This window comes from Ipomoea nil, unplaced genomic scaffold (assembly GCF_001879475.1).
Source record: "Ipomoea nil cultivar Tokyo-kokei standard unplaced genomic scaffold, Asagao_1.1 scaffold3321, whole genome shotgun sequence".
Taxonomy (NCBI): Eukaryota; Viridiplantae; Streptophyta; class Magnoliopsida; order Solanales; family Convolvulaceae; genus Ipomoea; species Ipomoea nil.
The window spans coordinates 6,111,759-6,137,341 of NW_017619749.1; the positions used below are offsets into that span (position 1 = coordinate 6,111,759).

At 34.0% G+C, this 25,583-nt stretch overlaps 3 protein-coding genes across 4 annotated transcripts; 2 read left to right on the plus strand and 1 right to left on the minus strand.

Moving 5' to 3' along the window:
• Window positions 1-2,034: 2,034 nt before the first annotated feature.
• Window positions 2,035-5,606, plus strand: LOC109170237 (6,7-dimethyl-8-ribityllumazine synthase, chloroplastic). The gene is made up of 8 exons (XM_019319258.1): window positions 2,035-2,284; window positions 2,394-2,506; window positions 2,856-2,951; window positions 3,902-3,997; window positions 4,537-4,615; window positions 4,943-4,989; window positions 5,125-5,184; window positions 5,352-5,606. Exons 1-8 carry the CDS (start codon window positions 2,131-2,133, stop codon window positions 5,397-5,399), a joined length of 693 nt encoding a protein of 230 aa, XP_019174803.1. The 5' UTR covers window positions 2,035-2,130; the 3' UTR covers window positions 5,400-5,606.
• Window positions 5,607-5,816: 210 nt separating this feature from the next.
• LOC109170235 (potassium transporter 4-like) lies at window positions 5,817-13,695 on the minus strand. Its single transcript, XM_019319255.1, has 10 exons — window positions 13,527-13,695; window positions 12,761-12,903; window positions 11,271-11,511; window positions 10,938-11,183; window positions 10,569-10,619; window positions 10,195-10,455; window positions 10,029-10,081; window positions 8,671-8,785; window positions 8,318-8,572; window positions 5,817-7,173 (listed from the first exon to the last, which is right to left on the minus strand). The coding sequence occupies exons 2-10, from the start codon at window positions 12,893-12,895 to the stop codon at window positions 6,089-6,091; spliced, it is 2,442 nt and encodes an 813-aa protein (XP_019174800.1). The 5' UTR covers window positions 12,896-12,903; window positions 13,527-13,695; the 3' UTR covers window positions 5,817-6,088.
• A 7,485-nt stretch (window positions 13,696-21,180) lies between these two features.
• Window positions 21,181-23,874, plus strand: LOC109170236 (desiccation-related protein At2g46140). Of its 2 annotated transcripts, none has more exons than XM_019319256.1 (3): window positions 21,181-21,292; window positions 21,857-22,805; window positions 23,597-23,874. In XM_019319256.1, exons 2-3 carry the CDS (start codon window positions 21,870-21,872, stop codon window positions 23,600-23,602), a joined length of 942 nt encoding a protein of 313 aa, XP_019174801.1. In that variant the 5' UTR covers window positions 21,181-21,292; window positions 21,857-21,869; the 3' UTR covers window positions 23,603-23,874. The 2 variants fall into 2 exon arrangements, with proteins under 2 accessions (XP_019174801.1, XP_019174802.1); XM_019319257.1 differs by having other exon boundaries at window positions 21,194-21,292; window positions 21,868-22,805.
• The last annotated feature ends 1,709 nt before the right edge of the window (window positions 23,875-25,583 follow it).

The window sequence follows — 25,583 nt, forward strand, 5'->3', positions numbered from 1 at the left end:
GGTTAAAAAAAAGTAATGCAATTTATTTTTTTTAAATGATACCAGTTTTGTCGGACTAGTCCTAAACTCCCAAAACTCCACTCCTAAAGTCTATGCAGATTTAAATTTTTCCATACATGTGTTCCAGAAGAATTCAAATCCCCCAAGTCATTCGACGTACCAACTATGCTAAACTTGGGGGGTTCCATGTAACAATGCATAGAAGTATTAGTAGTACTGGGTCGCAACTCTAATGGCCCGTTTGGTTCACGGAATAGGCCAGGAATGGCATAGCATTCCCAGTAATAGGCCTATTCCGTTGTTTGGTAACCATTTCTATTACCAGGAATAATACTCCTGGTAATAGTCTATTACCTCAAATAAGGTAATAGCTATTACTAGGGCCCCCTGGTATTAGCCTATTACTGAATGCTCAGGAATAGATTTTAGAATCTATTTCCTTTTTTACCCCTTTCTTTAACCTAATTTTTTTTTATCATATATATAAATTTATCCTATTTCACCACCGTCGTCGCCGCCACCACCATCACTGTCGCCGCCACCACCACCACCACCATCGTCGTCGCCGCCACCACCACCATCACCGCCGCCACCACCACCATCACCGCCGCCGCCACCACCACCATCACCGCCGCTGCCGCCGCCACCACCACCACCACCACCATCTCCACAACCGTCACCGCCCCCACCACTGCCACCGCCGCTGCCACCACTACCACCGCTGCCACCGCCACCACCATCGTCGCTGCCACCACCACTGCCACCAGAACCACCACCCAGCAGCACCACCGCCACCACCACCACCACCACCACCGCCACAACCGTCGCTGCCCCCACCACCACTGCCACAACCGTCACCGTCAACACCACCACCGTCGCCCCCACCACTGCCACCGCCACCGCCACCACTACCACCCCAGCACCACCACCACCACCGCCACCATCGCCACCATCACATATTTTTATAAGGGTATTTATGTCTTTTAAAACATATTTCATTTCTATTCCTTAAATCAACCAAATACTGTAATATAATTCTAAAGTCTATTCCTTCCGCGAACCAAACAATAGAATACAATTCCTATTCTATTCCTTGCCCATTCCATTACTTATGGAATAACATTCCTATTACCTCAAAATTCATTCCGTGAACCAAACGCGCTGTAATAGAGTAGCTAATACAAGAAACAATACCTATATAAGTAGACGTTGATTCCTTTACAGGGAGGGCCTCATTTGACTTTTGCATCCTCACAAATAATGAAACTTTTGTGATCGTCTCAAATTGGTCATCTTACAATGTTTTCTTAGTCCTTCAGCATCCAAATCATTGACTTGTAATGAAACTATTTCATAGATAACAAATAAGTGTTTTGAACAACTTACATGTAATACGTTCCACAACATCAAAAATAAATAAAAAATAAAAAATCAAGTCTTTAACTTATTTAAATTTCGTCTATCGTAATTGTGTATCACAAGACCAATGAACGAGTTGGTTCATATTTTGGTTGAAATAGTTGCTCTCCTTTAATACGAGAATTATTCCTCATGATTATATTTTACATTTAATTCATTAATGGCATCACAATTTTAACTTTCAAAAAGCTACAAATGTGAATATTCTTTAAATATTAATGTTTGATTCGAGTTCGTGATTTATATGGTATGATTGGATAAAAAGAATTAAATCAATTATAATCATATAAAATACTCCCACCAAAAAAAATAATCATACAAAATACTAACGGATGAATTAAATTGATTCAAATTTACCAAGTGGCTTGTAGTCCACTGGTATCGGATTGCTCCCCTAAGTGGGAGGTGTAAGGTTCGAACCTCAATTGAGGCAATAGTGTGTATATGTAGGGTATCCCCCTTCCTTATAATTTTAAAAATTGATTCAAATTTCAAATTAATTAAACTTATATTTTATGCATTAATTAATTATATAAGATTCTGCGTATCAGAAATCATTTTTGGCCTAAAGTAGGCATACTTATTTTTGTAGAGTATAAAAAGTAAAAAACTGAGCTTCGAAATTACATTTATCTCCCGATTGCCACACCGAGACTGAGAGAGTTCTGGCCTCTCACCATCGTTGACAAACTACACAAACTGAGAGCTATAATGGCGGCGGCTGCTTTTTCCGATTGCTGTCTTCTTCTACCTCGTACCTGCGCCGAGAAACCTCAGCTTTTCTCTTTCTCGCGCGGTAGAATCACGTATTCGCCTCCTCTGCCAACTAAACTATCTGCTTCTCTATCATTCACCCAACCTCGAGGTCTGTATTCTCCGCATAGTGTTTCATCGTTTATATTTATTTGCGTCAAAATTGGAATTTTCTTGGGGATAGGTTGAATAGTTGTCGTAAAATGTGGGGATTCTTGCAGGCTTTGGTTTCGTCGTCGAGGGGGATCGGAAGCGTTCAGGTTTTGCACAGACTTCCGCCGTTCGTCAGTTGACTGGTTCCTTAACCTCTGCTGAGGGCCTCCGATTTGCTATTGTTCGTAGTCTCTGGAATTTACTTTGATATACTCTTAGGCATTTCATGATATTCATTGATTTTATAAATATCATATAAAGAAATGGTTTGTGGAAATATTATATAGTTTAAATTCTTAAATGTAATTTTGTGCTAAAAGATGGGAACTTGTTTGGATAAGCCTCTATTACAATGCCAGCCATTGAAATGCTGTTTTTCCATCATACAATTTGGAGTGTATATTGTGAATATCCAACAGTTTCCTTTGTGATGAATTCATTACTTTTACCTATTTGATTATTAAATGTAATTGATTGGTCTATTTTTTAGCTTCTCTTTTGACATTTATTTGGCATCTGATCTAACTAAGGTGGTGGCTCGATTCAATGAAATTATCACGAAGCCGCTTTTGGAGGGAGCACTGGACACTTTCAAGAGATACTCTGTCAGAGAAGAAGATGTTGATGTACGTACTTGATCATGATACCCTTTTTTGCTTTTTGCTGATGTGTTTTTACTCGCCTATCGTTAGACTATGGAATGAATCAAGCACTTTTGAACTGTTTGATCTGTTTATCCATGTTTAAATTTGTGGGCTGAGGCCAGTATTATGTTTTATAGTCTGTCTACAGCTAGTTAAGTATGATGTTCGGAGATATGCTCTGTTTGAGAACCGGGCAGGAAGGTCATGCTTTGCGTAAGCAGTATAAAATTTCACATGTTCGGTTGAAATTGGAACAAAGTATGTTTGGGATTCATAGATAGCAGGGGGAGGTGAGAAGTGAGAACCGAGAAGCACCACTTTACAGTGTTAATGCAGACTCATATGCCTATCCTCCTTCCCTATGAAAATCAGAAAGCAAGAAAAAGACTAAAAGCAAAATTTATATAGCAATTACAGAGTACCAAATGATATGAACTACTAGTATAGTTTGTATGATTTGAATTCTATCTTGGCCTAGTTTATGGCTTTATGCTCAAAGTGAATTGAATATAATGCAATTTTTAACACTGGCATTATTCCATCCAAAAAAAAATTTGATGAGGAATCCGTAGTCACTACTCGAGGGAGTGCACAGAGTAAACCTACCTCGCCTTGTGACCCTAGCCGGCAAAGGATCACGAGGAGGTAAACCAACATAGGTTGCCCATAGACCGGCTCAAACCAAGAAGGCCAATAGGCCACTCCCACTAGGAGTTGATGTTGAAACCTTGTGGTTACCAAGCCAACAACTTGACCAACTTGGCTGAGGTTTCTCCTCTACTCCATCTAAAATTTGTGTCCCCATAAAAATAATTCAATCACAGATTATGTGTGATACATCTCCATGTCTTGACAGTATTTGGTCTACAGTTCTTATGATATGCTTGTTTAAAAGAAAATGAAGATTTATATATTTCATTGTTGCATCGCAGGTTGTCTGGGTTCCTGGTAGTTTTGAAATAGGTGTGGTTGCAGAGAAGCTTGGAAAGTCGAGAAAATATCAAGCAATCTTGTGTATTGGTGCTGTGGTAAGCTTTTCTCCGGGACATTTGTTTTATTCTGTTTCATATCATTCCCCCTGTGACTTGCCCTTTTAAGGTTGTTATTCCTCTCATGAGCATATGCGTTTTATCCCTTTAGTGTGTTTATATAGTAGATTGTCCACTTGCTCTGGTCATTATTTCTGATTTTTTTTTTTTTTTAAAAAAAATTGTTGCATCTAGATGTTCTATCAATGCATCCCCACAATTGGCTGATGAGAAAACCATCCTCCTAGTTGGAACCCTCTACTCCTCTAGGATACACTGCTCAATTTCTTGAGAAATCTTTTACCTGTTCTACCATTGTTGATGGAGGACTTCTATTTTGAATATCTATGAATAGATTTTATGGGCTGCACTGCTGTTTTTCTCTATAGGTCTTAGTGAAGTAAATGGATGTCATTTTATATTTCAACCTGTGAGGCCTTTCTCTTAATTCTCAGTAGTCAGAGCTTGCTCGTTCTTTGTCTCACATGAAGATTTTTATTTATTCACTCTTTTTGTCCATTCTATCTTCTGTTATGCAGGTTAGAGGCGATACTACTCATTATGATGCTGTTGCTAATTCAGCAGCATCAGGAGTGCTTTCGGCAGGTCTCAATTCAGGTGGGTTGATGTCCGCCTGCATTCTGTATGAGCAGTATCAATTACGCCATTTTGAATCTTTTCAAATCTTGTAAACTGTGGTGTCCATGTGCGTCCTGTTGAGATATGAAAACCTCTTGTCCTTCATTACTCTAAATAGCTACCAGTGTCTATGTTCGATGAGTTTTGTCCATAATGTACATGGCGTTTGTGAACCATCTCACTTCCGAGATTCCTACATCTGATTTGGACTATAACACTCGTACATAATTTTTTAGTTGTGATCCTTAAATCATTCTTTTGTTGACTGATGAGGGATTTGAATGTGTCTGATGTAATGATTTGCAGGTGTTCCTTGCATATTTGGTGTTTTGACATGCGACGACATGGAACAGGTAAAACACAACTACACAAGTGGTTTTTCCTGACGAAACAAATTCATTTGGGGTCGTTATAATGGTGACTGTTCAAGAAATTCTAGCATTTATAATATCATCATACTTTCTAAAAGCTCTTGTTATCGAGTGTAGGCCATAAATCGTGCTGGGGGCAAGTCTGGCAATAAAGGTGCTGAAGCGGCTTTGACTGCTGTAAGTTGATTACAATTGTATACTTATACTCTGCTAACCCCCTTGCTCCCAATCTGACAATAAAGACCCTACTTTTCTCTGGTTTTATACTTCTATTCAAGATTTGCATCTCTGCTTCTCATTTGAACTGTCAAAATTTTTGAGAATTGCTGTTCTTATTTCATCAGATTGAGATGGCATCTCTCTTTGAGCACCACCTAAAGACTTTACAATAGGCGGGCTCGTTCCATCTCACTCGGTTTAAGGGAAGGATATATGTGGCTGTTAGGTTAGTGAAAAGGCGCATGTATCCCCTTCATGCGATGACAACTTTCTATTCTTCTCTTTGATTTCTTGTCCCAGAATAAAGTATGAACCGAGGAAATCCATATTTTATGAATGCAGTTTCCAGTTTGAATGGAAGAGAAACATTTTGAGAATAAGTTTCTAGTTTCTGTATGATTTTGTTCTTTGGTGCAATATGGCATAATTGTGTTGCAGAAGTCTAACAAAAGCAAAATTTCACAAACAGAGACAGTCACATTATACTAAAACCAGATTCCAGAAAAGCAAAATTTCAAGAACAGAGACACATTATACCAAAACCAGACCAAATCTAGAAAGCAAAATTTCATAAACAGGCAATCACATTATAACCAAAATTTTTTCCAGAAATTTGATGTCACAATGATGAGCAGCAAGCTGTATTTGAGGTATATTACACACTATTATACTAATATACAATCAAGGACCAAAAGAAAAAAAAGATTGGCATTAAAGAGAAGCTTGTTTGGTACACGAAAATTACTTAAAGCTATATCTAGTGTATACACAAAATCCCATCAAATAAGCAAAGCGTAGCTGCAAAGAGTACATGAACTGTCACTATGGGGATACAGATATGCACCAGGGTAGGCATCCTCCTCTACACATAATATATCATGCCAACTTCGATGAGGCTAATGTGTGGAATGTTTAGTGCGACAGAAGGACCCCTGCAATTCTTGCGCAGAAATGAATACGCAATATCGATAACAAGCTTTTTCAGAAACGGTGATGATCTCCTCGCCTTCACATATGAGTGGCCCAATATATATGCAGCCCCTGCTTCCTTTGCCTGAATCAAGTCTGTAAGCTCTTCCCTAACCGCAGGATCCATCCCGGGGGTGTCTGCTAATTGAAACCTTACACGGCGTCTCCTGATTTGCATGTTCTCGTCATCATAAGCAGATCTTAGACTCTGGAGGGTTGGGGATTTGCTGCTTTGAATGGAATAACTCGTACCCAAATCATCCTCACGTACAATCAAACTTGAAGTTGAATGTATACTCTTGGTGCTTATAACTGCCATCCTCCCATCAAAGGATAAACTCTCGGAGCTTGATAGCTGAGGTTCTACTGCCTCCATTTGAATGAATTCCGCTATACTTTGTATCAGCTGTTCCTCAAAGTCTCCATCATTTCGCTGTATATCCTTGTAGCCATATCTGATAATGCACCGATACATGCGATAAGGTCTAGGGCAAATGCGGCCAATAAGGAACCTTTCCTCGGGTGCAACATAGGGCACGGGAACAGACTTCACACACACAAATACGAGCACACTATGAAATGCAGGAAGGTTGGTTACAAAATGTGAGAAAATTGAAGGGACTCCTGTTGCTAATTCTGAATATATCAGGCCTATCCCTGGCACACGAACGATACCAAGGCTGGGACCCAAGCCAAGTAGCCATCTTAGTGGAACTTTGTTGTGAAGATCAAAGCTGTACTTCCTGCGAGTTCCATAGTGCCAGACAAACATAACAAACAAGAATACAAGAGCGAGAACAAGTGATACCCATCCACCCTGTGGAACTTTAATGACTGATGCCGACAGGTATAAACCTTCTATGAACCAAAAGAAAATGAGAAAGGCAACAGCAAATATGATGTTTCTTTCCCAGACAAAGACAATGATAAGTGACATCAAAAATGTTGTGATAAACATTACTGTCATGCAAGCTAGCCCTGAAAAAATTAAAAAAAATAAAAAAATCCATCAGAAACGAATTGATAGCAACAGTAATATTTAAATGAATTGGGAGGAGGGTACTAAGCACCCTTAGGGGGCGTTTGGTTCAGGTTATATAACATAACCAAGGGAATGTGACATTCCAAAGCTCACATTCCGGTGTTTGGTTCATATTATCTTAGGGAATCTAACATTCCCAAGGAATGTCACATTCCCTCCACATAGGATTTTGAAGGGAATGTGATTCCCTTCAAAATCTTAGGTAATGTAAGATAACCTTGGTTATGTTAGTTTATTATATATATATATATATATATATATATATTTGTAATTATATATATTTTTTATTTTTATTATGTTATGTTAGCATATAAAATAATTTTGTTTTTCAAGTTCAAGATTTTAGTTAATAGTTTAAAATCATGTAATTATATATGATACCGTTATCTTATTTATTTATTTTAATTTTTAAATTTATTAAAATATATGAAAATATGTTAAGGATATTATAGTGTGTATAAAAGATAACCCTAAACCAAATATCATTATATTACATACCCCAATTTTAACCAAACACAGGAATCTAACATTCCTTAAGGTAATCTGACATTCCGTGAACCAAACGACCCCTTAAGTCTAGGAAAGTGGACGAGGTATATAAATGCATGGTAAGAAATTACCCCATTTTGTTTCATTGAAAATAATATTGAAGTGACTCCTGACCTTGATAATTACTAAAAGTAAATAATGTGGCCCACTCGTGAGGAAGGTCTAATAGATATTAAAACATAAATTGGTTGTTAAAATTGGAAGGAGGGACCATAAAGGTCTATGAATTATATTAAATTATATAATTTTTTTTAAAAAGTGAAATAGTTGCTTATATAAATTATTTTTAAGCACTCAAGGAGTGGAAGGGACAATTAAACAACTTACTTTTATTGAGTTCAACTAATATTGATCTAATAGGAAAGCAATGCCTTTGACAGATTCAGTTAAATTTTTGTAGGCAATATGAGCTGAATATATAACATGTAGAAACACAAAGTATGTGAAAATTCTATCATCAATGTAAAGGTGAATAGAACAGAATCTGGAAAATGAAAATGGGGGAGTAAGATCTTCAAAACATTTACTTACCATATGCATTTCCAATTAAAGTTGTATCACGGAAGCCAATGGCCACTGCCAGAGTAAGAATCATTAGTATCCAATTTATTTCCGGTATATAAATCTGGCCATATATATGCCTTGATGTGTGGACAATCTTGACCCTGGGGAAGCATCCAAGTGCATTACATTGTTTGACAATGGAGAATGTAGCTGTGATAATTGATTGACTGCCAACAATAGATGCAAGGGTAGCAATAACAAAAACAGGCCAATGTGCAGCACCTGTAAGAGAAGGAAAGAGAACAAGCAGTTATGTGAAAAGTTGATCATACTAGCCATCCTTGATAAAATCTCATTTTAAGTTTGAGAAAAATACTAACCAGGGACAGAATCATAGAAACTATTTGAGATTGATGCAATGTTTTTAGACAGAAAAGCAGCCTGACCCATGTATTGTACCACTAAGCAAGGATACACAACAAATACAAATGCAAGCTGCAATGAAAAGAAAAATCAGATTGGTAAGTAAAAGAAAGTTCGAAAACTCTCATTAGTGAACTAGTATGCTCAGAGATATTAGTGTACCAAGCTGCAAATGTAACCAGGAAAAAGGGATAGTAATGATTCTATATTACAGCAAGGAATTAAAATTAATATTTCATTTCTTCTTGTTTCCTTTTTAAGGAAGAGTACTAGAAGCTGGCTAATTATCTCTGTTAAGAAATAATGAATTGGAAGACTTGGTGGGTGGCAAAGAGCCACCACCCACCGGTAAACCAGAAACAATATGAGTTAAGCAAGGGACTATAGTATAACAAGATAACGTAGATTGTTAACTTAATTATCTTGACAGGATATATTACAAGAGTCTAGTATTTATAGGCAATGAGAATCTCAGCACTTTACAACACGTGTTAAATATGGCACTTCATTCTTCAACTAACTAAATGAATCCGTAACTCCAGAACAGTAAAATAAGATAATATGAATAACACTTCATTTCCAACATGCCCCCTCAAGTTCATAAGAAACATTGAAAAAACAATCTTCAGTGTTTCATTACTGGAAAGTGCACAGCGAGAACAGAAAATTATGCTAAATATGCTGTTTTGGAGAGGGCTAGCACCAAATATGGAAATTAGTGGCTCTAAATGAAGTGACAAGAAAGTCAAATCGGCTCATTCATGACATGAATAGGGTAATGACTTCATAAAGTAATTACAAGAGGCTGAACTTTGGATTTTGTAGCCAAAATCAGCCAGGAGTGTTAAAATGAGAAGCTAAAACATAAATGGTGCTTTGGCAAACAGTGCCAGGGTACTGTTTACACTATTGTTCATGTGAACAGTGCTTGCCTGAAAACTGTCAGAAAGAGGAGAAAAGAAGCTGACTTAGAACAATGGATTGGAAGCCCTAGTGGCTAGCAAAGAGCCAGTACCAGAGTTATAAGATTGATAATTCTCTTGATAGAATTAAATTAAAAGAGCCTACTATTTATAAGCAATGACTATTTTAATTACTTTGACTCGAGTCTTCGACTAAACCATATACTCGAGAAATTCAACATGAGTAAACAAGAGAAATGAAAACCACTTTGTTTTCCAACAATCTCAAATCTCAACTTTGAAGATTTGTTGGGAGAGAAATATAGGCTTGGGTCCTAACACCATAAAAGAAGAATAATTGTCCTTCACAATGCAACTAAAACTTTCATAGTGCTAAGAGCTAGAGTAGTTACCCTCATTGAGAAGGAACTAAAATGACCAAGATCCGCGAACATAGCTTCGGTACCTTGTCCAACAAAGATGAAAAGATAAAATAAGTAATTATCGAAATCTAAATTTAAGGTAATCCCTAGTAGTGTATTTGTATTTAAAACTTAAGTAGCTTCTCATGTACTATACCTGTTACAGATAGGAGCACTCCCCCGAGTGAAATCCAACCATCTTTTCCAGTCTCCCGAAAAAACTTGACAATATAATAGGGAGAAAGAGCAGAGAGAATATTTGGATTCCAGACAATTGTATTGTACAGCCCAATTGCAAAAATGGATATTAACCAGATTATTACTATTGGTGCAAACAAGAAAGCTACTCTGTGGGTACCAACATGCTGAAGAGCAAATAGACCAACCAGTATAACACACGTAATCAATACAACTGCACCTATCAACAACAAATACTTCTGGTAATTAGATGAGTAAATCAAATGTATTGCACTGTAATCACATACTGACTACTTAGAGCCATCACAAAAAGAGAAGGTAAGTTGAATCTACCATTAGGCAGGCTTTCAGCAGTATCTTGAATCCCAGAAATCGCTGATAAAACTGCCATAAGAAAATGCATACTATAAGTTTACTCAAGGTCAAACAAAAAGACTGATTGCATTCATGCATCTAATTAGTTAGGAAGCCATGCTAGCATAAAATCTTCATAAAACAATTTTAATTCTGTAAATGATGTTTCTAGGTAACCTTCATGTCATTAATGACACTACAGGTGATTTTGTGTTGGCTAAACACACAACAAAGAAATCAAAAACTGTGAAATATCCTTCTACCATCTAAAGAAACTTGTAAATATTCTCTAGTGTATATAGACTTGCTAGTTGCACTAAAATATTCTTGTCAGTCATAATTGACTACCTGATATAGGAGGCGTAAGCACACCATCACCAATGAGCATGCAAGCCCCTAGTAATACAATGATGAGTAGAACTGTCCGTGCCTTTTTATGCCTCTCTAGAAATCTCTTCAATGATATAGATGATGCAGAATGCCCAGTGGAGCCATATTTGTAAGCAGATAGTTCCTCATCAGCAGCTTGTTGATTGGGAAGGAGACTAAACTTTGCATGTCTACAGAGCAGAGAGTATAAAGCAAAGCTGCCACCTAACAGAACAAATATAGGTACATACAGTGAAGGACAATCAGACAGAAAAGTAGTGAGTGAGCAATACGAATACTAGCCTAACATACCTTCCCCATTGTCATCTGCACTCAGCACCACAACTACATACTTGAGCAAAGGCAGCAATGTTATTGTCCAAAAGACCAATGAGAAGGCACCAAATATTACATCCGGTGTTTGATGCTTCTGCAACTTGTCCACAAATATACTTTTATAGACATAAAGAGGTGATGTGCTCAAATCCCCGTATACGACCCCAAAACTCTGGTACGCCAACAGCAGATCCCGGGTAATATTTACCAAAGAAAACTACACATGCAAAAATATGTTGATTTAGTCCCAAAACAAATAAATTAATAAAAACACGATAAAGGCTACTGAAAATTACTAATTCCAATAATTGTTGAAGTTGCAATAGAAGCTCAATTGAAGTATCAACTATTACATTTTAATTGCGATATAAAGCATGTGCTTCATTACTACGTACTTGAAACCAGTACCCTAAAATTTAGAACTAATTTTGAGTTTACATATATTGGTAACAGTATAAATCATCTGCTTCAGGACTACACAGTTTACTGCTGTACAATTTTCTTATCCATAGTCAGCACCCTAAATTTAGAAAAATTATACAGTCTCCAAGTTTTGACTTTCTAAATATTTGTCTGAGCAGGAACAGGTAGCATTGCAGGAGACAATCAAGAAAATAGTTCAGCCTTGCTATAGTATGCTCAACTTTTCAATCATTAGTCATCATACACATCTTTTTCTTATCAGTACACACATTTACTAAAGTAACCTTCACAAAAATTTAACAAATATCACTGTTGACACTCCTAATGCAATTAGAAACACATTTTCTGAGTAAATACCATTCCGAAGATGCTTATAACAAATATGGAAAACTTGCAACAATTTTAAATTGTAATCAATGCATGTGACAAGAAAAAATAAGTCAAAATTTGAATGCCAAAGTGTTCATAGAGTGACACTGGTAATCACGCAACCAAGTCTCTGAAATTCTTAGCTATCTAGTTTCAACTCCCCTTGTCTCCTGTCCCACAACCCAAAAAGGTTTATGAAAGGTAGTCTCAATCTCATAGAATACTCATATGCAAACCACCTCCCACAACTTGCAAGCTTAAGAGCAAAGTTCAAAATTTTGGTCACATTTAAGCCTTAAGAGTAAATTAGAGATGCTACTATGTTAGATGATGGCCAAAGTGTCAATTATTGTAGTGACCTTAATAGATTAAATCTCAGTGGTAGTAGTCCAATTGACAGAATAAGATGAAGGAAATCTGTGCAAACTGATGTGAGATAAACTAGGAGGAAGGAACTCTGCTCTGACATAACCATATACTGTAAATCAATCATTTTTTCCATCAGACCATCACACATGTCATTGATCAAAGAATAGCGTCACATTTCATGTACAACCTTTCTCATGTCAACACAAATTTTTTTTAAAAAAAAAAAGAAAAGAAAATGTTAGGTCAACTATCTGAACTCACTGGCTACAAAGGCCTCAAGGAAAGTAAATAAGAAATATTTCTACCTTTGATTGTTTTTTTCTATTAACTGCACTGCCTTCTCGTCCACCTACATGGGATGAAACCTCACTCGCACTTGCTGCAAGTGGAGGAGGCAGTTCTGCACCATCTTCTTGACGATTAATGTCAACTTGATACATCTTTACACCTGCCAAAGTTTTTTCAGCATTTAATTTGAAACAGAATTAAGATTTGACCAACAAAAAAATTGATGTGAATTTTGGCAACGTTATAAAAACTTAGCAATAAAAGCTAAGGAAAGACTGATAATGAACAGCATATGAAAAAAACAATCAAATTCAACATTCTGTACATTCTGAGTTAAGATAAATAAATAAAAATATACACTTAAAAAAAAAAAAAAAAAAAAAAAAATTACGGGGAGGGGAAAGGCAGTATCGTTCAATTTAAGTTATTCATCACAAGCAGAAGCCTAGTTAAATACAAAACACCCTGAAACCTCTGAGTGGACTCAAGTTAAATCCCTCTTGCTAAAAGGAACAGAATTACTAAGCTTTATTATGCTAAAAATCTACTTTTTTCTTCAAAGAAGCAATCAAATTGAAGCATCAAACTTGCAAAAAGCAAACGAGATCAAACTTAGATAAACGCAAATACCAGAACTGAAGGCAGAAGTAAAATCAGTGATAAAATGAGAAAACAACACCCAAAAAAAAAAAAACTATAAACCCAAATTAAAAACTCAATTCTGCACGCGACAGTCAAACACAACCCAGCTCCCAAGAGGGCGAAGTGGTACAGGGAACTAACTTTTTTAGCAAGGAATAAGCGGCAATGGAAGACGAATTGGGCGGCGGCAGAGGGGCGGCGCGTTGAAGCGGGTGGTGGCGAGTGTAATTAGCCAACGCTCAGGCATCGCAGCTTCCTCATCTATGTGTGATCTGGCGACTAGCGGGTGGGTGTATAGTTGTATACTGTAATACTGAAGCAGATAGTATTATATTACTCCATATAACTATTATTGAAGGCTGACGTACTATTTAAAATGGCCCATTTCACTTTTTTATTTTTTTATTTTTATTTTTTTATGTGCAATAATTGAGTCAAGAGTTTTAATTAAATCGCAACAATAGTAAAATGACAACAACAATAATAATAATAATTGAATAAATTTATTTTAAAATTTATACCTAAAACTAATAATTATTTAGGATCATTTTAATATATTAATTAATGTCGTTTATAATTATTTTACATGCAACCTGCTATCATTAAACAATTAATTTACTAAATACTTTCATACAAAAAAACTAGTATTACTAATTGGTTAAAACTTAAAACAATTAACAAAATCAATTATCAACTAATATTTAATTGTCAAACACCCCTTCATCATTTAGTTATTATCGAAGTGACATTTGATCTATCAATATATAGCCAAATAAGTCATTTTATTAAGTGAAAAAATAAAATGTTTAGTTCTTCCTTTATAACCATTGTGTATTTTTGGTTTCTCAATTATTTGTGATGCAAATTTTAGTACTTTAGTTATTATTATTAAAGGGATAAATTTTGTCATTAATGGACTAAATCTACAACTTTAATAATAATTAAAAGATTAAAAGATTAAATGTATACTTTAAATAATTGATGAATTAAATCTACATATCACTTACAATTAATAGATGAAAAGTTTCACTTTTTTTTACTATCAAAATAATAAAATATAAGGGGTTTGAGTAAATAATATTATAATTAAAATCATGATAATTTTATGTTCATAAAATTACAATATTAGATCATTTAATATAATATTTGATAAAGATTTTAAATTGAACAACATTCCATAAACTATTACTCTCCGGTTGTAAAAAAAAAAAAAAACAGCGCCACTACCATTTTTGTGTTGGAGTTATTAAAAAAAAAATCGCCTTATTTCTGCAGGGTTTTGGTTTCAAGATATATCATTTACAAATAATTTAAAATTAGTATTGTCATACTTTCACTATATTCTTATATTATATTTTGATCGATCATTGATTTTAAGAAGTTAAAATACGTCACATTTTTTATTTTTTCTCACTTATTTTGCTATATAGTCAATTAATATAAGTCGTATTACGTGATATATATCCGATTTATGGTGAATTCGATTTTGATAAAACTATCAAAAATAATTTATTTTGGTAAATTTGATGTCACGTATTTTAAAAATGGTACATTATACATTGTTAATGATACATAAGAAGGGAGTATAACTTGTAAAATATTATAATGATACATAAGATGAGTGTATAACTTGTAAAATATTTCTATAAAGCACATGATATTGTAAAAAAATTCAATACTTTTATATTAATTGATATAATCAGAGATAATTATGTTAAAATTTGATATTGTTCCTTATTAAGCTCACTGTTTAATGTTCATAGTCGTTGACATAATATCATAAAACATTTTTAGAAAAAATCATTTGCTACCTAAATTGGTCAACCATATAAAGTTATAAACTAAGAGTTTATAAATAATCCACGCAAGTACCAGGAAAGTTCTTAACTGGCTCAAGCTAAGTACCAAAATCTCATCCACTTTCAGATTGAATCTAGGATTTTTTTTTACAGAATTACTTGTTGTTCAAGGGCTGAATTCTAGGATTTTTTTATTCACCATTTGATTTACTTTTACTTCATATTAATGACTTACAATGTATTTTTTCTAATAATGTATGTATCTCATTTGCAAAACGATTAGAGAACAAGGTAGCTCATTTGTTAGCTAAAGGGCTCTTTCTTTGTTTGATTGTATGGATTAGGTTGATCATTTCTCTTCCTTTCTTTGTAATATTTTGGCCGTGTTTGGGAAATGACTGATAGCTTATTGGGTTAATTAGAGGGTATAACTAGTCGATAACATTAGCTGATTGTATAAATGTGTTTGGTAAATTAGTTGTTAGCTAATAGCTGTTTGGTATAATTTCTTTTTTCAAAAAAGTTAATTGAAAAAGTTACTTTGAACAACTTTTTGAATTTTAACATTTTGGAGTTACAAAAAACTAATTAATCAAACACTTATATTAATTTTTTTTAACTAAGTCAAACAATTAATAGTGATCAAATAAATCAAAATTGGCTAATAGGTTAACTATTTTACCAAACAGAGCTTTGTCTTCACACCTTAGTTGAATGCATCCTTCGTTTTACTTTTAAAAATAAATAAATAATCCAGACAATAATCATTTTTCTTTTTAAAAATGTCCAACACTTCACACATATCAAGTTGTAAATATTAATTGATTAAATGAAATTGTAGTATAATTAAAATGATACTTCAGTGTTGCTATAACGAAATTAGTGTGTGGAAAATGAAACTAAAAAACATAGCTCATTCAACAATGTATATTATCAAATGAAATTATAGTATAATTAAAATTGATGGGGAATATATCCCGGTTTCGACTTCCCTATATGTCAGTGCTCTCGTTTTATAATCGGGTTGGGGTTAAACGATTCGGGACCCAATCCACGGATCAAAGTCAAACCCGCCCACGCTTGGACCTATATAAAGGGCTTTAGCTCTTTATGTTAAGGGTCTCTCTCTCTCTCTCTCTCTCTCTCTCTCTCTCTCTCTCAGATAGAAAGCTCTCCATTCTCTCAGCCTCTCTAAGAAAACACAAGAACAATTATCAATGAATAAAAGAGTATTCGAGCTATTTCTTCTTGTTTATACACACAATATACATCCAATGTACACGGGAATTATCCGTATAAAAAATGATACTAAGTATTGTTATAATGAAACTATCGTGTATGAAAAATGAAACTAAAATCTATAGTCATACAATAACATATATTGTCAATTGAACTTATAATGTAATTAAAATAATACTTTAATATTACTATAATTAAACTAGTGTGTGTGAAAAATGAGACTACAAAATAGAGCTCATGTAATAATATATATTGTCAAATGAAATAGTAGTAAAATTAAAATGATACTTTGGTATTACTATAATTAAACTAGTGTGTATGGAAAATGAAATTGAAAAACAGAGTAATTTTGTCAAATGAAACTGAAGCGTAATTAGAATGATACTTACTTCATGGATTACACTGCTACATGCACCATGATCCACAGTAAATTTCGCCCTCAACTAGTCAACCAATAAAAAATAACTTTATAAGTTTTGTTTTGCTAACTACCGCATGATGCATGGTTTGAACCCTACCGATGACAATAAGCTAATTGAGACACATCTGCATCTGGCCACATTTAGGACCTATAGGCTAGTGAGATATATCATGTAATTTATCTCATCCACCCGTCTCAGGATTATGAGTTGTGATAGGTCACGTCGTTAGGTTTGACAAAGTTAATTCTGTGATTAAAAATGTTAATAGTAGTATTGGCTCTCTCTTCTTCTTTTTTTTTTTTTTTTTTTTTTTTGGGGGGGGGGGGGGTGGTGCGGTGGGTGGGGGGATAAAAAGTATTATTGTAATTAAAATATAATTTTTTGAGTACGGTTGACTTTAATACAAGATTACAAGATAGTATCTATTGCAGCCTGAAGAGTCAATATCCACTAGGTCACTGTGGAGTTCAGTCCTATGACTTTCCCTCAAAAAAAGTCAAGAAGTACCACATGAGCACAATGTGTTTGGCATTAAAATACAATTATTAAGCTTTAATTTCGTCAATCAAATATTTTAATTATCACGAGAGGCGTCATGGTACATAAAATTATGTGGTTAACCAAGCGATTGAACTGATTTAAAAACTTGTTATGATGGGGATGATGATGTAAAACTGGCAACTATTCGTGCAATTTGTAATTATATATGATGATTTCAATTTTAATAATTAAATCCAAACATATCAATTTTGTTAAGTTGTAGCAAAAAATAAAATTATGCCACCTACAAGGCTACAAGTAGTCAAGTAATGTCAATAATAGTTGGAACACTACCTGAAAATGAAGACTATAGTTGTCCTAAACTCTTTTAATATTGGCTAATGACTTTGTGGCGTAGTGGTACCAAATTGTTTTCCCTTATGAAAAGTTGTGAGTTTGAACCTTTATGGAGGTGGTATTGGCCATTTATGCTATAGTATGACTCTTTTAATATTGACTTTGTTTGATATCTACTATACTAATAAGAGCCCAAGAGAGTTAGGCCTATAATGGGTAGAAAAAATGGCGGTTGGATTTTTTAATCAAATGAATGGCTTAGATTGATTAGATTTTAATTTTTTCATAAGATTTCATAATTTATCCTTAATGAATATGATTATCCGTTAACTTTTCCGTTAAATATTATCTTTTCCGTTAATTTTTGTTAGTTCGCTGTTAACTTACTCATTGATTTCAATAAGAAAGATCTTAGGTTCGAACCTCATCCCAATCAAAGTTGAAGTAAATTAAATAATAATTTATTAGTTACAACAAAAAATAATACATATGCATTTCTTTAATTTAGAATTATGTGTCTACAATGTTTTTATTCAAAAAAAATTATTCATTATCAATAAATTAAATAAGAGACCCGGCTTGGACTATGTGGTCTAATGGTACCCGGGTTGGACTTCCATTTAGAAGGTTGTAAGTTCGAGCCTTAGTGGAGGCGTTATTAGCTCTTTGTGTTTCAGTAGGTTGAGAAAGTATATGAACAGATACTACAATGTAATAGAGCTAGTAGCATTCAAAAAAAAAATAATAATAAGAGAAATAATTTCATTAGTTATATCGTATTTATTTTCTCCAATATACAAATTCTTTACATTCAAATTCATCAATTGATTATATTCACTACATTGTATATTTTTTGTGTGCACTATTTTTTAATTAAATATCAAAGTTATAATACAAAATAATGTTATATATTTATTTACCAAGTATTTTATTAATACCATGAAAAATTAAAAAAATATAATTAATAAAGTCAATCATATTAACTATTTGAGGGATCTGTTGACAAAGAGAGTATTCAAATCACACAACAAATTGAAGTGAGAACTACCTCGCAATGTCCTTGTTTGACAATCAGCAGTTAGCGGTTAGCGTTAGCGGATTATATTAGCGAATTATATCAACGGTTGGTAAAAAGATATTTGAAAAAATTAACTATTTAGATTAACATGTAAAATGACCTAAGGGTATACATATATTTAATATTTAATAATAATAATAATAATAATAATAATTGTTTTAAAAAAATAAAAAAATATATATAATTAAGCCAATCATATTAACTACTTGGGAGATTTATTGACAAAAAGAGTATTCAAATCACACAACAAATTGAAGTAGGAAATTATCTCACAATGTTCTTGTTTGACAATCAGCAATTAGCTCTTCAATATTAGTATATATTTACTATTTTATGCCCTAATTTTTATTTGCTCTCCGTTATGTCCCGTATTTGGTTTCAACCATACCTATACAATTATTTTATTGACAATTATAATCTATCTTGACTATATTATCTTGTATTTGTAAACTTAGAATTGCCTATTTAAATACGCAAATTTAACATTCAATTATCTATGCATGAACAATTCCAATATAATCTTGTCTTGATATACTTTAAAGTACTTATTTAAAAAAAATATTGGGCATTTGAGAAGAGCTAAATTTACACAATTTTGTCTAATACTCCGTATCACATTTGACATGTTATGTTACTATTTAGTGGTCAAATTAAGTATATTTTCTTTGTTTATTTTTTAAAATTATTTTTAATTTTAATTTGTTGTGTAATATTTTAGAATAAGGGTCAAATAGACCATCTAAATACACAATAAAATGCAATTGGGCCATCGAACTAAAAAAAAAAAAAATTACAATTAGATTTTCGAACAATGCAAAATAATACAATTTAATCTTAAGTGACATGTTGACCTGGTAACATGCTAGCCTGGCGGTTACCGAATTTTAAAATATACTCCGTATATTTTTAAATTTTATTTTAATAAATTTAAATTAAATAGTTATTTAAAATTAATAATAATAAAAAACGGACTGCCTTCTCACCGAAGAAGGCTATATTTTTTTAAAAAAAAATTATTTAATTTGCATTTAGTAAAATAAAATTTAAAAAGATATTTTAAAATTCGGTAATCTTGCAAAATAATGCAATTAGGTTTCGAACAATGCAAAATAATGCAATTCAACTTAAAATGACCAGTTGTCCGGGTAACATGCTGACGTGGCAATTCAACCTAAAGAATTTTATTGTTGTTAATAAAGTTAATTGTTATAATTATGTTATTATTTTATCTAAGTAAGTTGGACAAAAGGATTATAAACATAATGATATCTGTATAGAAGTGAGTGGGTACAAAATGATGGATCTAAAGCGGAGTTATGATAATGGTCCAACAAATGACAGAAATGTCACAAAATATGTTTCTTGTAAAAATGATGAGAGAGTTTTAGTAGCATTTAAATTCATAAGTATAGTTGTACATGTTTGATATGCACATGTTCGATAAATCAGATAATCAACTTGAATATCTTCTCTTCCTATCAAGCAAGCTTAAAAATCCACTTATCATATACATTGGAGATGTCAAAAACCATAATTTTGAAGTTTTAAGGGTTTAAGATTTGTGATATGTGACATTTTTAATTTTATATTAGGATGTCAATGTTTGACCTTTAACCCTTAATTGTGTGTGGGGTTTTTTTTTTTTTTTTTTTTGTTTTTTTTTTAAGAATGAAAAATAGTTAAATTATTTGTTCATAAGTTCTATACCAACAGTTAATTAGGTATTTGAATTTTTAAAAATTATCATTAAACATATTAAAATGTTATTTCCGTGCATCAACACTCAAGAAATGGTAATTGACATGTAGTAATTGGTTTTCATAGTTTTGACGAGTGAAATCAAGGATCGAAAACTAGTAAAATGTCGCTAGTCACCTTCTTTATCAAAGGAAGAAAACGGCTAGTAACTAGATTGCTAATTTGTTGGTTTTACTCGTTGGAAACTCATTGGTTGTTTGTTTTACTTATTGAAACTCTAAGGATCGATTATTATAAATTTACATATTTTTCTTTATCGCAACAAAGAAATAACATGTTGGTTTGCTTAATTAAAATTTTTAAAAGTTCATATGCTCAATTGAGACTTGTAGTATAAAGTTGTCTATTTGAATCTTTATCGCAAATAAAAATTAAAAAAAAAAAAGAAGTTATGGACCAAAATCCAACGAAGGAGGTTTTTACACGGGTGGTTTCCGTTAGATTTTTGAAGTGTTTGTGAAAAATCAAATGATGATTTGGACCAAAAATTAGGCGACACGTACAAAAACCGCTGAATAAAAAAAAAAAAAAAAAAACCGTATTGAAATGATTGGGCCGTGTGGTGTCGGCTGGTCGGTGCATCAAATAATGAGTCGGGTCCGCGTGAACCGATAAACCAACCCGGACCCACTTACTCACCACAGTCACCAGTCATCGACTTCATCATTTCCTTATGTATTTATTACACCAAAAAATTATCGTGTCTATAATTTTTGTCCGGACAATCTCTTCGTTGATCGTCTTCATCATTTGCAGCCGATAATCTCTCGTTAGGTAAATCTCCATTCTTTCTTTTTTGATTGATCATCCCTATCCCCATCCCATCGGAGTTTGAAGATTCTGATCGTTTAGCTTTGCTTTTTGAATAATGATGATGCGATCTGATCTAGGTTGACTTGATCGGTTGATTTTCTTTTTTATTTGTCTGAAATGAATGGTGGTCTCTTGTAGTCTTGTCAGTTGTCAGTCACTCTCCATCCACTCAAACCGCTAATTCCTCCATTGATGATTGATGATTATTACTATTGAACCTAATTTAGTACTACTTCTAGTAATCTATCTAGGCAAATGCTATAATTCCGATCATGTGTATGTGTTTTGTATTCACTTGTTTTAAGTTCAGTGTCTGTGGGGAGGATGTTTTTGAGATAATTACACCGGCATTACTTGCTTGTTAGGTTTAGTAAATTGCTGCTTCTGATACTAGTAGTAATTAGTGTGATCACGAAAGAAATGGAAAATAATGCTTTTTTTTTTTTAATCTGTGTTCATGAATATTAATTAAGATTTTGCTTGCAATATTGAGTGAGTAATTAGTTCAATATCTATTGATCTCAGCTTGTGAGAAGGTATGGCATCGTCTGATAATCCGGAGATAGTGGAAAGGGGTATCAAGGACAAGGAAGACAAGGAGGAAGAACAGGGTGGGTTCTTGGACAAGGTGAAGGATTTTATCCATGATGTAGGGGAGAAGATAGAGGAGACAATCGGGTTCGGGAAACCAACTGCAGATGTTTCTGAGATTCATATTCCTCATATCAATCTTGAAAGGGCAGAAATAGTGGTTGATGTGCTTGTGACGAACCCAAATCCTGTTCCAATCCCTCTCATTGACATAAACTACTTAATTGAGAGTGATGGGAGGAAGCTGATCTCGGGGCTGATCCCTGATGCCGGAACTATACATGCACATGGTTCAGAAACTGTCAAGATACCAGTTAACCTGATTTATGATGACATTAAGAGTACATATAAAGATATAGAGCCCGGAAGCATAATTCCATATAGGATAAAGGTGGATCTCATAGTGGATGTGCCTGTTTTTGGTAGGTTAACCCTGCCTCTGGAGAAAACTGGTGAAATTCCCATTCCTTACAAGCCAGATATTGATCTCGAGAAAATTCATTTCGAGAGGTTCTCTTTTGAAGAAACTGTTGCTATTCTTCACTTGAAATTGGAAAACATGAATGACTTTGATCTGGGGCTCAATTCACTTGACTATGAGCTTTGGCTCTCTGATGTGAGCATTGGGAGTGCAGAACTTGAGAAGGCAGCCAAAATTGAGAAAAAAGGAACTAGCTCCATTGATCTCCCCGTCACCTTCAGGCCCAAGGACTTTGGCTCTGCTCTATGGGACATGATTAGAGGTAAAGGCACTGGCTATACAATGAAAGGACATATCAATGTGGATACACCGTTTGGAGCAATGAAGTTACCCATCAGCAAGGAGGGTGGTACCACCCGTCTTAAGAAGAATAAGGAAGATGGGGGAGATGATGATGAGGAGGTATATTAACCATTTTACATTTTTTTTTTCCTTTTCTTTGATTAAAGTCCATTACTTGATTCAATAATCTCAGTAGGCATGCTACTTGAGAATATATGTCTCAATCTGAAAAATCTAGGCTTTCAGTGCTACTCTAATAATCTCGGTATGCATATTACTTGAAAATATATCACATCCCAATCTGAAAATTCAATCTTCAAGTGGGCTTGCCACGTGTGCATTCGTAGAATGTGAATGCTTAATTTCTCTATACGTAATACATGTGCTCTAAGATGAATAAATTCATTTATTGGAACAGAGACATTTGTGTATGTGATATATCTATGGAAGGGTGGAAGCCATGGGATGTATGAGGAATAAGAGTGAAAACTAACAATTTCCTTCATTTTGATTAATGTCAAATATCATGCTACTTCTTCACACATGAAAGTACAAGCTTGTGCCTGCACATATCAATTTAGATTTCTCGTTTAGCGTTTTTGGTGAGGGATTACATCCTCCCAACAGTCTTCACTATTGAAATTTACACGAATAAATAAAGATCAATTGGTCAATTAATTGCCATGCTAAATTTAATACCGCTATATCTGTAGCAAACTATTTTGAAGTAGCTGTTTAGCCGGCTTGTAATTGGTTTCAGGTGCATAATAGTCTGGCTATAATGGAGATTTCAAGTCCCAATTGATTAACTAATCTCATTTGTTGGCTTGTACCATTTCTTTTATGAGATGTTACTGTTCTGCCTGTCAACTTAGACTCTAAGTTTCATTTTTGAACTGTCTTTTTTGCAGGATTGAAGCTGTGAAACAATGATGAGGGAAATAAACTGTCAGGGTTATGATGGTGATTATGAATCCATTTTTTATATCAGGGAATTTGAACTGGGTTGTCGATTTTCAAAGACAATTGAGTGTGTGTTTTAGAACGAAGACTTGGAAGTATGTTATTTGGTTGTGCTTTTGGTGTTTCAGACTTAAAGTGAGGCTGTTGTTTAAACCGTGAGAGTGATATGCGGACGTGTTGTTTGTGGTTATGTTCAATAGATATATGGTAATTTATATTCGCCTCATTTGATATATGTTCATATGGCAAATTATGTTGTGGATATGGGTCCACCTTGCAAGATGGACTCGGGTCCAAAACGGCATTGTTTTGCAACACCGTCTGATTTTTTATTTTTTATTTTAAAATACTTTCTTCCTTGCTGTTTGTCTTTAAATTCGTTCTTCTATACTCACAATTTTTGAACTCTATATTCACAATTTTAAATTGAATATTCACAATTTTAGATCTCAATATACAAAATTACAGAACTCAATGTTCACAATTTTTGAATTGAATATTCATAATTTTAGATCTTAATATATAAAATTATAGAACTCAATATTTATAATTGCAGAACTCTATATTCACAATTTTAAATTCTATATCCACAATTTTTGAACTCTATATTCACAATTATATCAACAGTATAATACAATTTTTGAATCTATATTCACAATTTTTGAACTCTATATTCACAAAAATAAAAAATATCAATGGATGAGGAACGGTGCCGAAAAAAATATAATTGACTTAGGAAACGGTGCTACTAAAAAAAATATAATTTACTTAGGAAACGGTGCTACTAATTTCTAGACGCGTGTTTTGGACTTTAGTCCACCTTGCAAGGTAGACTCGGGTCTATGGCATAACAATTGCATTGAAGAGAATAGTTATTGTATGGATCGTGGTCCACGCAGTTATGTGGACCACGGCCAAAAAACGATGTTGTTTTGGTTATTTTATTTTTTCATACTCTCAGCTGTAACATACATTTTTATAACTCATAATGTACATTATTCTAAAAAATAATGTACATTATTTTAAAGCATAATATAATTATGTTACCTCATAATGTACATTATTCTAACATATAATTTAGATTATTTTAACATATAATGTACATCATTTGTACTCATAATATTCACGACGATATTTTGGACCGTGATTCACACAGCTATGTAGGCTACAGTCCACACAATAATTTGTCCATCGAAGAGGCAAATTACTTTGTGGTCTCAAGTCCACCTTGCAAAGTTGATCAGGATCCAAAGATAAACAATTTACCTTTTAAAAATTTACAATTTATAATGATTCTGTATTGTATTTACGATATGATGTGGTATTCTTGATTCCGATTAATGTTTGTGATTCAATTGAGAAGTCCCTGAACCGTTTTTGGTCCCTAGAGGCATACATTGGTTGAGTTGGTCTCGTATGACGATACCAAAAAAGTTTGGCGGGATGGGTTTTATGCGGCTTTGGGAGTTTAATATCGCACTCTTAGCTAAACAAGGTTGGCGATTGCTAGTTAAACCTTCTTCTTTGGTTTGTAGGTTATTAAAAACTCGTTACTTTCCAAATGGTAATTTCCTTGATGCAACCTGATGGAATTAATTAACCCGGGGTGGCCCGAATTATTAAACCCGGATAAGAATACGAATAGAAAATAAATAGAACGATGTCGTAAAGGCCGTGAAGACCGTATATTTTATTAGATGCCGTAAATAGGCTATTACAGTGATTTGCTAAGACAAAGTATGTAAGCTATGTAGAATGTGTCATAAATGGACAAAGGGAGGGCCTTTTATACAAGCCGTGGACAAAGGGAGGGCAATTATCCCCGCTTTGACCGCGCCCGGTTGCCGGGGTCGCCTGTCGACCCCGTGCCGACCTCTTGCTAAGGTCTTGTGCTGAGGCGCCTGCCGAGGTGGACGGACGGGGCAAACCGGGAAT

What these genes read in the sequence shown, in the direction of transcription:
- LOC109170236 (XM_019319256.1), top strand. Translation starts at nt 21,870, where the DNA reads ATGGCATCGTCTGATAATCCGGAGATAGTGGAAAGGGGTATCAAGGAC.
- LOC109170235 (XM_019319255.1), bottom strand. Translation starts at nt 12,895, where the DNA reads ATGTATCAAGTTGACATTAATCGTCAAGAAGATGGTGCAGAACTGCCT. An exon ending in TGCTGAAAGCCTGCCTAATG is followed by an intron (nt 10,456 to 10,568) that starts GTAGATTCAACT and finishes TGTTGTTGATAG; the next exon opens with GTGCAGTTGTATTGATTACG. An exon ending in TTTAATTGGAAATGCATATG is followed by an intron (nt 7,174 to 8,317) that starts GTAAGTAAATGT and finishes TAATTTTTTCAG; the next exon opens with GGCTAGCTTGCATGACAGTA.
- LOC109170237 (XM_019319258.1), top strand. Translation starts at nt 2,131, where the DNA reads ATGGCGGCGGCTGCTTTTTCCGATTGCTGTCTTCTTCTACCTCGTACC. An exon ending in TCTTGTGTATTGGTGCTGTG is followed by an intron (nt 3,998 to 4,536) that starts GTAAGCTTTTCT and finishes TCTGTTATGCAG; the next exon opens with GTTAGAGGCGATACTACTCA. An exon ending in CATGCGACGACATGGAACAG is followed by an intron (nt 4,990 to 5,124) that starts GTAAAACACAAC and finishes TATCGAGTGTAG; the next exon opens with GCCATAAATCGTGCTGGGGG.